Here is a 15,849-nt window from a genome sequence, read left to right as displayed (position 1 = left end):
TTATATATTTCTTCTAGATTGTCAAATTTGTATCTCTATGGTATCAGTTGTAACTCCCTCATTTATGATTGCATTTGCATGTACCTGGGTTGCAGGCTTGATAGCTAGCCCTGGCTGGGGCAAGTGTGGGAGGCAGCCAATCAATGTGTCTCTTTCATATCAATGTTTCTCTCTCTCTCTGTCTCTCCCTCTCCCCTCTACTCTCTGTAAAAATCAATGGAAAAATATCCTTGGGCTAGGGTTAACAACAAAAAAATTTTTTTTTAAATTAAAAAAATATGTATGGCTGGAGACATTAAGTAAGCCAGGCAATTTCTAGCATTTGCCCCATGTGAAACTTTGATATAAATGTAAGGATTCCAAGTTATGGGAGGGGGAAGGTGATCACAACCTACTAACTACTGATGGATACACTAGCAGAACCACTAAACGGCACACGACAGGATCAAAATGCTAGACTCACAGTGTTTGGAACGTATGGTAAGCCATAAAATTTCTCCTGTGTTTCCTTGAGAATGTCTGTGGTTGACCGCCTCAGGGGATGCTTCCCATGGTAAATTTGATCCAAAATGGCATAAAAGACCTAGACAGATGAAAACATTTATTTAGTTTGGGTAGCCCTTCTTATACCTAAGATGTGTTTGACCGAAGATGTTATATGCATTCCAGAATAATAATTTTAAATCACAGTCTAAAACATTCACAAATATAGATGTATATGGCTTGAGATATATTTTGTCATTATTTAACACTATGTCAATGATAAAAAGGAAAGCTCTCAACCTTTCCCAATTAAAGATATTAAAGAATTTTGAATCTTATCTGTAAGGTACTCTTTAAAATATAATGTAGCAACTTAAATTTGTGAACTAAAATTTTGCCTTTCTTTGTATTGGCAATAAATATGGTTAGAAATATGAAAAATTAAGTTATGACCGTAACTCTAGAACCTAACAAATACTGTTTGTTTTATTCCTGGAATCCCATATATCTTAAGTGAGAAAAATGAAATGGTCAGAATCCTAGTTTTGTAAGGAGATAGATGTAAGAGAAGATAAATAGGTGGGGTGAGGTGGAGAAAGCAATAACAATCTAGTGTCTGGTGAAGACAGATATTACAAAGAATTCTGGTACAGCTGTTGGAGAATCTGGATCTAGAGCCAAGTCAGTCCCCACATCTGGTGCCAGGAGGTGCAAAAGCAGCAGCTGCTGTGCAGGGACAATTCTGGCTTAAGGAGGTGACCAGAAGAAAAGGATCACTCACCTCAAAATAGAAGATACAGGCCATTGAAACATAATAGGAGAATAAAGCATTAGAAAAAGTTTGAATGTGAAATCTGCTGCTTATAAAGTTCTGAAAACTAAATTTTGCATAAAATCTATAGTAATGATAAATTTTTTTGACTTGACTGTTAGCATTGTTAATAAGTAGAAAATGATTTATTTTGAAAAAAAATTATGTTATGCAATTATGTTTCTGATATGTATCTTTCTGATTCAAAAACAGAATTTGCAGAGAATGTGCAGCTGTTGATTTGAAAGAAGTGAGGATTAGTTTGGATAAAAGAAAAATTTAAATGACTTGTAGCTTCTGGCTGCATCTAGATATAGAATTATGGTTCTAAATTATAAAGTCAAGTTTAAACATTCCCTAGAAAAATATAGAGATTTTCTAAATATAAATATTGCTTTACTCTAACTGGTAATCTAAACGTATAGCTAAATATAGCTCTTTCAATTCTATATTCTATAATAAGTAACAATGCATAAAGATAAACAGGAGCCAAAATTACCCATACAAGTCTTGTCTATATTCTAACTGAATAAATTATTAGGAATTAAAACTTTTAAATTCTAACCTCAACTGAGGTGTTGATTTTTTTGGTGTGTGTGTGTTTTGCCACAATCTATAAACAAATAAGAATTCAAGAGTTTCATTCTTTCAATTTTACCTTTCACAAATGAAAGGCATAAGCATGGAAGATTTTTTTAAATTATAAAAACACAGCAAAGTAAATTAAATGCATGTATTTCATGCTCATTTGCAGATAAACCAAACAATTCTAAAGTGATGAGCCTATTTGCTCACCAAGGGAATCATGCATGCTTTGGATCAAGATCCTTAGAGCTACAGAAAATTAAGAGTCTATTTGTAAAACAATGCACTACAAAAAAATAAAAAATAAAAAAATTACAATTTTAATACCCCTCTAGAAATCTGAAATAATCCATTTCCTTTCCACCTTTGTTTTTCTCCACTGTACAAAGAGACTATTGTATAATATGAAAGCTGGTTCCTGCGGTTCCTCTGGTAAGAGGTTCTCTCTCCTGTCTCTCTCTCTCCCCTCCTCCCTCTCCCTTTCCAGCTTCCCCATTCTCTCCCAATCAAGGGGTTATTCTTTCTAGAAGGTGGGAGGAGTGAAAAGTTAGTTTTCCATTTTAAAAGAATATCATTGGAACCACTGTTCAAAATAAGAGCCATGATAAAAGGTTTTAAACTAGGACTTGTACTATAATTATCAGCAAATCAAAAGACTTTTTCCAAGTACTAGTAATGCTAATTTTAAAAAATAATTCAGAAATTCATTTTTAATTATATTGATACTAGAGGCCCGATGCACGAAGATTCATGCAACAATAGGTCTTCCTTCCCCTGGCTGCTGGCACCGGCTTCCCTCTGGCACCTGGGACCCAGCCTTCGCTCTGGTCACTGCCTTCTGCCTTCGCTCCAGCCACTTGGCCTTTGCTCTGGCCACCGCCCTCCTGTAGCTCCCTCCACCCCCTGCACCCCCCCTCATAGCAGGCATCCTGCCCAGCCCAGGTCGCTCCGCGCCTGCACGTGCGTGCTGCCCAGAGGCCTGGAGCGGCCGGGACGGGGTGGAACGCCTGCATCGTCGCCATGGCAACGGTGCAAGCATCCGGGCCTGGCTGCTGCCATCTTTGTCACAGATTGACGGTTAATTTGCATATTGTGTCTTCATTAGATAGGATAGATACTAAATAATGTAAATCAAATGTAAGTTTACTGTTTTGTCTACAGTAGGTATTTTCTTTACTGAAATATGTATTTTAAGGTACAAAAAAACAAAGCTCATTACTTACTTTTTAGGGACTGAATTTTACAAAACTATAAAACAATCAAGGAGTGGCTACACTTTTAAATAGGTAACTAGATCATTATAAAGTAAATATTTTGAGATGCTTGAGATGAAAGATGGGTGTTTAGGTTATGTTTATATAACTCCCAAGATCTGATGATGAGTAAGAATTCCACAAGCAATCTCAGTAATTACAAACAACTTAAACATCTGGTATCATATAGACCTGACATCCTATATAATAAAACCCTAACATGCAAATTGACTGAACGGTGAAACGACCAGTCAGGGCAGCTCCTGCGTTGAGCGTTTGCCCCTCAAGAGGGAGGTGACTGGTGGTGGTGATTGGGGGGTGGGGCCGTGAGCGGGCAGCGCCAGGCCACCAGCCAAGACGGGTGACAGTAGGCGGGTCCCTCCTCCCCCGATCACCCCGCCTGCCGGTCGCCCCACAGATTGGCCCTGATCGCTGGCCAGGCCTAGGGACCCCACCCTATATATTGGGAACAGTCTCTTAGATTTAAAAATTAAGAGGCAAGGCTACTCTAACACTGAAAAACAAGATGCTGCAGCAATGACATGCATTAACTCTGGCTTGCACCTTTTGTGGTCAGCTCTGACTCTGACCCTTATATGTGACAAAGTGTGACAAAGCCAATTACTTAACTTCTCTGTGCTTCAGTTTTTCCACTCATAAGAACAGAAAAATAGTACTACTGCCTTTGTACTATTTTTTTATAATCAGGGCAAAAAAAAATGTAGCTGCCCATACAACAGCAAGATGCCTTTCACCTGTATAAAAAGTATGGTCACTGGTGCATGCAGCGTCAGACATCCCCCAAGGGTACAGGCTGGGCTGAGGGACACGCCCCCTCCGGTGCATGGATTTCGTGCACTGGGCCTCTAGTCTTTTTATAAAAAAAGATGACTCATAAAGTCTTTTTAGTCTTTATCTGGAAACCTGGAAAATAGGTTTTGAATGTTATCGAAATAAAGTCATTACTCTTCATTAGACTTCACATCTAAAAACACATTTTTTTTAAAGCAAAGTGAATAACAATATATAAATTTGTTGCTAAAATGTATGATTTAGAAGAAATCATGTAACATTTCCAAGTTTTGATTTTCCAGACTGAATACAGAAAATAACCACATTTAACATCTACTTCATTAAGACAGTGAGGATTGAATTAGTCAATTTGGTTAAGTTCTTTGAACTCAGATGAAAGATGTTTTAGAAGCATAATTATTATAATAAATGTGTAGCATTGGAAATAATTTAAAGTTATATATTTATTTTGAATAATTACTCTGGAAAACTTCAGAACAATTTAAAGAGTTAAGACATGAACAAAGGTACATACATACCTGAAGTTGCATATCAGCTGCAGCACAAACCTTTTTAGATTCACAAAGACGAGACACCATATTTTTGGGCATTGACTTGAAAAACAAAAGAATATATATGTGAGTAAATTGCTTAATAAGGTATTGAACTTTGTTACTTAAGAGGTGGTAAAGTTTAAAAGTTAATACTTTTTCTGCTCCTTTGTAACAATGAATGAAAGCCCATTCAAGTGCTCTGTTGACTTGTAAGTGAATAGAATAAATGGTTATAGAAATAAAAGATTAAAATGTCAACAAATAAATTCTAATTCCTAGTGCCAATAAATTCTATTGGAGCTGAACTGATATGCTAACAAATACCCATGATACTGAATTGTATATTCTTTTATTTTCCCACCTGAAAGAACTGCAGAGCTCATGTAGTCAGTGTAATGTACCTGTATGATGCATGCTTCCTCTCTGAGACTAATCAGGCCTAATCCCATAACATCACATCTCTGAGAAATAAACTAGTAATGGAGTTAAAGGAGTACTTTAGGCCATCTTAATATACTTTAAAATCATTAATACTGATATTTATTGAAGAAAGCTACTACTTTATAGAATTCTACTTATAATCTAATTTAAGCTAAAAGCCCCTCTAAAGAGAAGTCCATTATATAAAAGACCTATGGCAGGTTACCCAGCACTCAAATGATATAAATAAGGCACCAATGAATGATAATGTGAGCTGTAAGGGGAATTAAGCTTTCCCCCACTCTCTCCCCCACAGAACAGTGGCTGGCACACAGCAGATAATAAATATTTGCAGAAGGAAAGAGTGAACACCAGAATGATCATTAAAAAATGTCTTCTTAAATAAAAGATTAAGTAGTAAATGACGAAGGCTCAGGTCTCTTCTTGTTTGTAATAAAAGCAAACCAGGCAGAAAAGGCAATTTAAAGAGTTAAGACAGGGACGGAAGGAAGTTGCATAGTGTTAAGTTGTGATACAGGTAAAAGGACTGGGGCTTTTTGACACTGGGACACCTACCCTGTATAAAACAAAATTTCCTCAAACAGGATTTTAAAAAGTAAAGAAAGACTTTGTTAAGTCATATACAGTATATCAAAACAGCTTGTATCAAAATGTTTAGGTTTCTTTAAACCTTCCTTTATATTATACCTTAAGTTGACAGGATTCATGTTATACTTTAACTTTTCATAAGTAGCATTCTATAAAGTAGTAGCTTCACATACCTTTAATAGCTTCATTTTCATAAAAACATATATGCAGAAAGACAGCATTTTGTCTCATTTCTCCAACAATGAAAACTACTGTGGCCACACAGTGTATTAGGCACAGGGAACAGGAAACGGTGAACTGATGGGGTGCCTGGCCCCACAAGATTTACAGGCTTGCATTTGCCATGTAAGTACAGTTTTAAAAAGTTACAAGTGTAATGGGTGCCAAGAAGAGAAAGCAGCATAGGTCAGTATGAATGCCATAATTTAGAAAAGCTTACCAAGAGGAAATAATGCAGAAGTGAAATTTGCAAAATGAACAGGTGTTTACTTAACAAGGAAAGGATAGGTGGCAGGGAGAAGGGAGTAATCCTCATAGAAGAAACAGCACATGCAAAGAAGAGGGCCAATGACAGGAGGTAAAAGAATGCCATGGGCAGGAAAGCGGGGTTCCAGTCAGGCTGGAAGAGGCAGGCAGGAGCCAGGACCTGAGCCTGGATGTCCAACCAAGCAGGGACACTGGTTTTACCCTCAGACTCTATCTCTGTGGTAAGCCACTGGGGCGTTTTAAGCAAAGAGGTCACATGGTCAGATTTGTGTTTTAAAAAGATTCCTTTAGCTGCAGTGTAGACATTAAATAGGAAGAATGAAGGAGTGGATTAGGACAAACCAGTTAGAGGCTACAGTTTGCAGAAGGGTGAGGGACGGTGCAGAGAGAGTGAGGGCAGTAGCTGCAGTGGGAAGAAGGGGAAGGGAAAAGTTTTTAAGGTTGGGAAAAAATTAAGCAGGCTTAAGAAATGTTGATGGTAAGGATCCATAGAGGAGACAAAAACTAGAGATGTAGAAAAGAGACAATAAGAGCATAAGATTCCTGAGAAGGCAGGAAGGGAAACTGAGCAGATGCAGGGGAGAGGAGGTTCAGGGCTGGGCATTCCCGCTGGATATGAGCTCTCAGGGAGGTCAAGAGGATTTTGTTGTGAGGGAGTTGAATTCAGAGGGTTATGGAGGTTAGAGAAAGTTGCAGAGAGAACCCATGGAGAGTGATTCATTGAGAAGTGGAGAATCACCATTCTATGGGAGAGCTGATGATTCTCATCTGGCCTGGAGTCAGGCAGAACTGAGCTGCCTCCCTGAAGCACAGATGACAAAGGTGAGGGAGTGGAAGATGGATGAGGAGGAAATTCCTAAGAAGAGGGAGAAGGAGACAATCTGAAGGCCAATGGCAAGGTGCCCTGTGGAAGTGGGGGCAGAGAAATAAGCAGCCAAAGGGCCCTACAGTGGTGGTCAGGCATCTTTGAAAGGTTCACTATTTCTATGCTGAAGATAATGATGTGGAAATGCCAAGTATTGGATCTAAGAGCTGAGCTCAACATACCCCTTTCCATTAGGAAGTAGCTTGTGTATTTAGAGGACAATATCTCAGAGATTCAAACCCATATAGGAAAGACCAACATTAAAGGAACAAATTTAATAGGGCTTAATTCTTTCCTTGTCAGGTTTATAATAAAACAAAAGATGTAAAGAAAAAGAGCTTATAAGAACAATAAAAACTGAAAACAGTTCATAAAAAATCATGTATTGAAAAGGAAATGTGCTACTGCAGTTATTTAAAACTAGGGGCCCAGTACAAGAATTTGTACACCTTGAAAGGAACTGTGGGCTGCGAGGCTGCGGCAGGCACAGGGGCGGGTCTCGGCCCATGCTCTGCGCCCCGACCCGGCCCCTTCTGCTGTGGCCCCAGTCCCCTGTCTGCCAGCAGCCCCGCTCCCGCAGCCCCCACTCACACCCACTGATGGTGCGGAACAATTGGGGCCGGCGCCAGCAGCGGGTACGAGCGGGACCGGTGCCCCGATCACCCCTGAGGAGCAGGGGGAGGTAGACAAGCCCTCAGGGGCGATCAGGGCTGCCAGCCACCGCTTGCACCTGCTGTTGGTGCTGAGTGATTGGGACCGGCACCGGACACTGGCAGTGGGTGCAAGCGGTGGCTCCAATGCTGGCTGTGGGTGCGAGCAGGGCTGACGCTGGCAGCAGGTGCAAGCACTGGGTGGGACCGCGGTGCGTGGGAGCAAAGAATTTTCAGTAACCACCAGAGGCACACCCTGATGACAGCGACCAGCGCCCCGCCTTGGTCTGGCAACCCTGCTCACCTGCTCCACCATCCTGCCAGGGCTGACGCCCACCATGTTCCGCGCAAGACCCCTGGTGGTCAGCACATGTCATAGCGACCGGTTGTTCCGCCATTCGGTCTATTTGCATATTAGCCTTTTATTATATAGAATGTGAATGCTGGGGGAAATGCGTACCATTGCTGGCTAAGGTTACATGGGACCTCTGTATAATTTTCTTGCAGCTTCCTGAGAACCTATATTTATTTCAAAATAAAAAGTACCGAAAAACCTCCCCAAATTATGTATTCAAAGCCTCCTATACCAGTGATGGTGAAACTATGACACGCGTGTCAGAGGTGTCTTTTTTACAATTTTTATTTTTACCTCAAGTCTTCACCAAAATTGAAGGGGAAATAAGAAGCTTCACAGACAAAAAAAGGCTAAGGGAGTTTATCACCACCAAGCCAGCCATGCAAGAAATGCTAAAGGGACTGGTGTAAAAAGAAGAAATAACAAGCTCAGAAAGAAAACAGCCACACACACAAAAAAAGAAATGGCTACAAACAAGTACCTTTCAATAATAACTTTAAATGTAAACGGACTAAATGCTCCAACCAAAAGACATCGAGTGGCTGAATGGATAAAAAAACATGACCCATACATCTGCTGTCTACAAGAGACCCACCTCATTAGAAGGGACTCACACAGACTGAAAGTGAAGGGATGGAAAAATATCTTTCACGCAAATGGAAAGGAAAAGAAAGCTGGGGTAGCAATACTTATATCGGACAAAATACATCTCAAAGTGAAGGCCATAACCAGAGATAAGGAAGGCCACTTCATAATACTAAAGGGATCAATACAACAAGAAGATATAACCCTGGTAAACATATATGCACCCAATGCAGGAGCACCCAAATTCATAAAAAAACTCCTGGAAGATATCAAAGGAGAGATCGACAACAATACAATCATAGTAGGGGACTTTAATACACCACTGACACCACTGGATAAGCCCGCTAGACAAACAATCAGCAAAGAAACAGCAATCCTAAATGACTCACTAGATCAGATGGACTTAATTGACATCTTCAGAACACTTCACCCCAAAGCCATGGAATATACATTCCTCTCAGGTGCTCATGGGACATATTCAAAAATAGACCACATATTGGGTCACAAGCAAAGTCTCCACAAATTCAAGAAGATTGAAATCATAAAAAGCTTCTTCTCAGACCACGATGGCATAATGTTAGAAATAAACTACAATAAAAACAACCCAAAATACTCAAACACTTGGAAGCTGAATAGCATGTTATTAAATATTGATTGGGTTACCAATGACATCAAAGAAGAAATTAAAAACATCCTGGACATTAATGACAATGAAAACACAACAATCCAAAACCTATGGGACACAATGAAAGCAGTCCTGAGAGGGAAGTTTATAGCTCTACAGGCCTATCTCAAAAAACAAGAAAAAATGGTAGTAAATCATCTAAATCTACAGCTCAAAGAATTAGAAAGAGAGCAACAAGAAAACCCCAGAGTGAGCAGAAGGAAGGAGATAATAAAGATTAGAGCAGAAATAAATGACATAGAGACCAAAAAAACAATACAGAAAATCAATGAAACCAAGAGCTGGTTCTTTGAAAGGATAAACAAGATTGACAAACCTCTAGCCAGGCTCACCAAGAAGCAAAGAGAGAGGACCCAAATAAACCAAATCAGAAACGATAGAGGCGAAATAACAACAGACCCCACAGAAATACAAATGATTGTTAAACAATACTATGGACAGCTCTACTCCAACAAACTAGACAACCTGGAGGAAATGGACAAATTCCTAGGAAAGTACAACATTCCAAAACTCAATCAGGAAGAATCTAAAAACCTCAATAGGCCAATAACTATGGAAGAAATTGAAGCAGTCATCAAAAAGCTTCCAGCAAACAAAAGCCCAGGACCAGATGGCTTCTCAGGGGAGTTTTACCAAACTTTCAAGGAAGAACTAAAACCTATCCTCCTCAGACTACTACAAAAAATTCAGGAGGAAGGAACACTTCCAAGCTCATTCTATGAAGCCAGCATCACCCTAATACCAAAACCAGGTAAAGACAACACAATGAAAGAGAATTACAGGCCAATATCCCTCATGAACATAGATGCCAAAATCCTCAACAAAATCTTAGCAAATCGGATCCAGCAGTACATCAGAAAGATCATACACCATGACCAAGTAGGATTTATCCCAGGGATGCAAGGATGGTACAACATCCGTAAATCAATAAACGTAATACATCACATAAACAAATTGAAAGAAAAAAACCACATGGTCATATCAATTGATGCAGAAAAAGCATTCGACAAAATCCAACACCCATTTTTGATAAAAACTCTCAGCAAGGTGGGAATAGAAGGATCATACCTCAACATAATAAAAGCCATATATGACAGGCCCACAGCCAACATCATACTCAATGGACAAAAACTAACACCATTTCCCCTAAGAACAGGAACAAGACAGGGATGCCCACTCTCGCCACTCCTCTTCAACATAGTCCTGGAAGTATTAGCCATTGCAATTAGACAAGAAGAAGAAATAAAAGGCATCCAAATTGGAAAAGAGGAAGTAAAACTGTCCTTATTTGCAGACGACATGATATTATACATACAAAACCCTAGAGACTCCATCAAAAAACTACTAGACTTAATACATGAATTTGGCAATGTAGCAGGATACAAAATTAACCCCAAGAAATCTGAGGCATTTCTATACACCAATAGTGAACTTTCAGAAAGAGAGATTATAAAAACAATCCCATTTACCATCGCACCAAAAAAATTAAGCTACCTAGGAATAAACTTAACTAAAGAGGTAAAAGACCTCTACTCAGAAAACTACAGGACGTTGAAAAAAGAGATAGAGGAAGACATAAAGAGATGGAAGAACATACCATGTTCTTGGATTGGTAGAATCAACATCATTAAAATGTCCATACTACCCAAAGCAATCTATAAATTCAACGCACTTCCCATTAAAATACCAATGGCCTACTTCAAAGATCTAGAACGAACTCTCCAAAAATTCATCTGGAATAAAAAAAGACCCCGAATAGCTGCAGCGATCCTGAGAAAGAACAAAGTAGGTGGGATCTCAATGCCAGATATCAAGCTGTATTACAAAGCCACTGTTCTCAAAACTGCCTGGTACTGGCACAAGAACAGACATATAGATCAGTGGAATAGAATAGAGAGTCCAGAAATCGGCCCGAACCAATATGCTCAATTAATATTTGACAAAGGAGGCAAGAACATACAATGGAGCCAAGATAGTCTCTTCAATAAGTGGTGTTGGGAAAATTGGACAGATATATGCAAGAAAATGAAACTAGACCACCAACTTACACCATACACAAGAATAAACTCAAAATGGATAAAGGACTTAAATGTACGACAGGAAACCATAAAAATTCTAGAAGAATCCAAAGGCAACAAAATCTCAGACATATGCCAAAGCAATTTCTTCACTGATACAGCTCCTAGGGCAGTTGAAACTAAAGAGAAAATGAACAAATGGGACTACATCAAAATAAAAAGCTTCTGCACAGCAAAAGAAACCATCAACAAAACAACAAGAAAACCCACTGCGTGGGAAAACATATTTGCCAACGTCATATCTGATAAGGGCCTAATCTCCAACATTTATAGGGAACTCATACAACTTAACAAAAAGAAGATAAACAATCCAATCAAAAAATGGGCAAAGGACCTAAATAGACACCTTTCAAAAGAGGACATTCAGAAAGCCAAGAGACATATGAAAACATGCTCAAAGTCACTAATCATCCGAGAGATGCAAATCAAAACAACAATGAGGTACCATCTCACACCTGTCAGACTGGCTATCATCAACAAATCAACAAATGACAAGTGCTGGAGAGGATGTGGAGAAAAAGGAACACTTGTGCACTGCTGGTGGGAATGCAGACTGGTGCAGCCACTATGGAAGACAGTATGGAGTTTCCTCAAAAAACTGGAAATGGAACTCCCATTTGACCCTGTGATCCCACTTCTAGGAATATATCCCAAGAAACCAAAAACACCAATCAGAAAGGATATATGCACCCCTATGTTCATAGCAGCACAATTCACCATAGCTAAGATTTGGAAACAGCCTAAGTGCCCATCAGTAGATGAATGGATTAGAAAACTGTGGTACATCTACACGATGGAATACTATGCTGCTGTAAAAAAGAAGGAATTCTTACCATTTGCAACAGCATGGATGGAACTGGAGAGTATTATGCTAAGTGATATAAGCCATTCAATGAAAGAAAAATACCACATGATCTCACTCATAATGTATTTTAAAAACATATTATGTCAGGTTTAATACAGTGTAGATGCTGAATAAATGATAGCTATTTACTATTATATTTGTCTAATGTAATGCCATAATCACTGACTTTGACAAACTTTATTTACATTTTATTATTTTATCTACATATTTTTTAAATATGGTGTTTCATATTTATAGATACTTAGGAGACAGGAGTTATAACTAACCAGTTCTCCCTCTGTAGCACCTAACAATCAAGTTCTTAATAAGAAAATGTACTTTCAAGGTTTACTATTTATATCTCTTTTCATTTGTAAAATAGCCAGATATGCTCAACAAAACACATGTGCCTTTTCAAATTACCCAGCCTTTCTAAGAATACTTTCTTCAATAGATTATTTTAAGGTTTTTAGAAGAACAATGAAATCAGCTAAAGTGTTAGTAATCTGCCATATTCCAATATCTGCTGCCAAATTTGGTCATTAACTATGTATTGAAAATATTTTACTCTGACTTTATGTAGAACTAGAGGCCAGGTGCATGAAAATTCATGTACCCAGAGGGGTCCCTCAGCCCAGCCTGCGCCCTCTCACAGTCTGGGAGCCCTCAGGGGATATCCAACTGATGGCTTAGGCCGTCAGTCGGAGTCTGGCCTCCCTCTGCGGGAGGTAACCGGCGGGCCGATCAGGGGACAGCACAGGTGGCAAGTGGCCGGCCCCGCCCCCCCACTGCCGGTAGCCTCCCTTTGCGGGAGGCAACCCTGGCGGGCATATCTGGGGACAGCAAGCGGCTGGCCTTGCCCTGAATCGCACTGCCGCAGTCGCTGGTGGCCTCCCTCTGCAGGAGGCAACTCCAGCGGGCCTATCTGGGGACGGCGAGTGGCCAGCCCCGCCCTGAATTGCCCTGCTGCAGTCGCAGTTGCCAGTGGACTCCCTCTGCAGGAGGTGACCCTAGCGGGCTTATCTGGGGATGGCGAATGGCCTGCCCCACCCTAAATCGCCCCGCTCCTGCCACTGCCCTTGGCCTCCCTCTGTAGGAGGCGACCGGGTGGGCGATCAGGGGATGACACCAACCCCCATTGCTCCACCGCTGGTTGCCACCACACCCCCTCACCCAATCACCGCCCCCTCCCCTCTGCCTGCTGGCACGTGCCTAGGCTGGACTGGCACACCTGCTCACCAGCCCCAACCCCCGCCGATCAGTCGTTCTGCCATTCGGTCGATTTGCATATTATGCTTTTATTATATAGGATGGGTTATCAAACAATGAGTCAGTTCTTCATCTGCAGGGTCCAATTCATATTTAGGAAAGAGTTGTGAACTTGTTTCCTCAGCTATGTCAAGTGTACTCATGAGCCCCTCAAAGGAATTCTTCTTTATATATTATACTAGTGGCCCAGTGCACATTGAAAGGAAATTAATTAGAAGAAATAACAACATGATATAACAACAAAGACATGATATAAAAACAACAAAAACAAATAAAAAAAACATGATATAAAAACAAAACATGATATAAAAACGTTGATAAAAACAATGACTGATAAATTGATTAAACTTATTTGAAAACAGGTTCAGTTAGGAATATTCTTACTCTGTCTAGATTGGCGCCAGTGAGAGATTTACATGTATCGCGCATGTGTGAGTCAACATTTATTTTTAAACTAGTGATCCGGTGCACAGATTCGTGTACATTGAAAGGAAATTAATTAGAAGGTGGCCGGCTGGGCGAGCCTGGGCCAGATGGTCTCTACCCAGCTGGCCACACCAGGGGTGGCACCGTGGCTCAAAGGGCGTCTGCGGAGTGAGCGGGGTCCCTCCAGCAAGTGGGGTCCCTTGGCCTGGCCTGTGGGGATTGGGCCAAAACCAGCTCTCTGACATCCCCCGAGGGGTCCCGGAGTGCGAGAGGGCACTCTGCAAAGTTGCTGTCATACAAGATGTGAAACGCAAACGCAAGTGTGCAGTAAACTAGATTTGGGGCCCATAGTGCCCCAGCAACAACATAACCCATGGCTGAAGGTGGAATCGTGCGGCCCTCTGAGGAATCGGGCTCCCTCCTCTCTGGTTTTTGAGAGCATGATCTGTCTTAATCCAACACCTCCCTGAATCTGAAACTTCCATTATTATGTTTCACTGGAGTGTAGATGAAAGAGGTTTTGCTGTCTGACAAAAGTAAGTTTGAATCCTAACTATGCCACTTATCAGCAGAGTGGCATGTGGCAATTTACTGAACTCTGGTGTCTCACCCGAGAACCTCCGCTGCCAAGTCACTGCAGCTCAGCAGCTCCTGCAATGAGCATCTGCCCCATGGTGGCCAGTGCATGTCATAGCAACCAGTGGGACGGACACTTAGCATATTAGCTTTATATATATATATATATATCTCACAATCCGGGACCGCTGGCTCCTAACTGCTCACCTGCCTGCCAGCCTCATCGCCCGTAACTGCCCTCCCTGGCGGCCTGGTCACCTCTAACTGCCCCTCCTGCCCCCACCGGCCTGATCACCCCTAACCACCCTCTGCCTGCTGGCCTAATCATCCCTAACTAAACCCCCCTGCCAGCCTGGTCACCCCTCACTGCCCCCCTTTCTGGCCTGGTCACCCATAACTGTGCCCCGTGCTGGCCTGGTCACCCCCAACTGCCCTCCCCACCAGCCTGGTTGCCCTTAACTGGCCCTCCTGCCACTGGCCTAGTCACCCCCAACTTTCCCCCCTGCAGGCCTGGTTGCCCCCAACTGCCCCCCCCCCGCTGGCCTGTTTGCCCCTCACTGCCCCCCTGCCGGCCTGGTCGCCCCACACAGCCTGCTGTTCGGTCATTGTGTGAAGGCATCCCCCCCAACTGCCCTCCCCACCAGCCTGGTTGCCCTTAACTGGCCCTCCTGCCACTGGCCTAGTCACCCCCAACTTTCCCCCCTGCAGGCCTGGTTGCCCCCAACTGCCCCCCCCCCGCTGGCCTGTTTGCCCCTCACTGCCCCCCTGCCGGCCTGGTCGCCCCACACAGCCTGCTGTTCGGTCACTGTGTGAAGGCATCCTGACCAATTTGCATATTACCATTTTATTAGTATAGATAGATTGCCAGCGCGCGTCATATGTACAGGCCAGCCGGTCGGTCACTTAGCCTTTTATATGTACAGATTGTAGCTTTATTTCTTGCATTTCCACTTGAGTGTTTCTCACAGTTTCCATTTCTCCTCCCCAACTTTTCATACATGTTGTTCATTTTTTCCGTATCTTTTACCAGTTATTTAAATCCCTGCCTGATAGTTACTTTAAAATTACTCTATCTATTAGTTATTTTAAAGTCTGAGTCTGTTTGATTCCTTTATCTTTGAACAGGAAGGCAGGGTTTTGTGCTGTTCCTGTAGGAGCAGCCAAGCACCTCCTGTAGGCCTGTAGCACTGAGGAAGACTGTGGAATCCCAACCTGTCCCATTATTTCTTTTGAGCACCCTGTGAAGACACATAGTACAGAGCCTATGGGTGAATGTAAACACCCCTTATATCAGGGCCCTCAGATATTCCAGACTGATAGGCCAACCCACTTGGCCTCCAACAATTTATTAAAATGTTATCTGATTTCTTCTTACCCCTTTGTATGGCAGTCAGCCTTGTGACCTCAATTCTTTTTTGAGCTCAAGAAAAGTTAGGATTTTATCTTTCTCCTGTAGTTAGCTTGGGTGCAGCACTTTCCAGCTTTCCACATCCCAACATTTCAGACTTTCATCAGTAATGCCA

At 41.7% G+C, this 15,849-nt stretch overlaps 1 protein-coding gene across 2 annotated transcripts in view; it reads right to left on the bottom strand.

The window, feature by feature from the left end:
* Positions 1-15,849, bottom strand: part of MIPEP (mitochondrial intermediate peptidase) — a 213,713-nt gene that overhangs the window by 79,727 nt on the left and 118,137 nt on the right. For both annotated transcript variants that reach the window (XM_014548582.1, XM_005877283.2), the window contains 2 exons: positions 4,464-4,538; positions 464-583 (listed from right to left, as the gene is read on the bottom strand). In XM_014548582.1, coding sequence (XP_014404068.1) covers positions 464-583; positions 4,464-4,538 — 195 coding nt within the window. The remainder of the gene's footprint in view (positions 1-463; positions 584-4,463; positions 4,539-15,849) is intronic.

Source organism: Myotis brandtii, unplaced genomic scaffold, assembly GCF_000412655.1.
Source record: "Myotis brandtii unplaced genomic scaffold, ASM41265v1 scaffold516, whole genome shotgun sequence".
NCBI classification, from domain to species: domain Eukaryota; kingdom Metazoa; phylum Chordata; class Mammalia; order Chiroptera; family Vespertilionidae; genus Myotis; species Myotis brandtii.
Note: the sequence above shows the minus strand (reverse complement) of the source record. Positions and strands in the feature narration are given on the sequence as shown.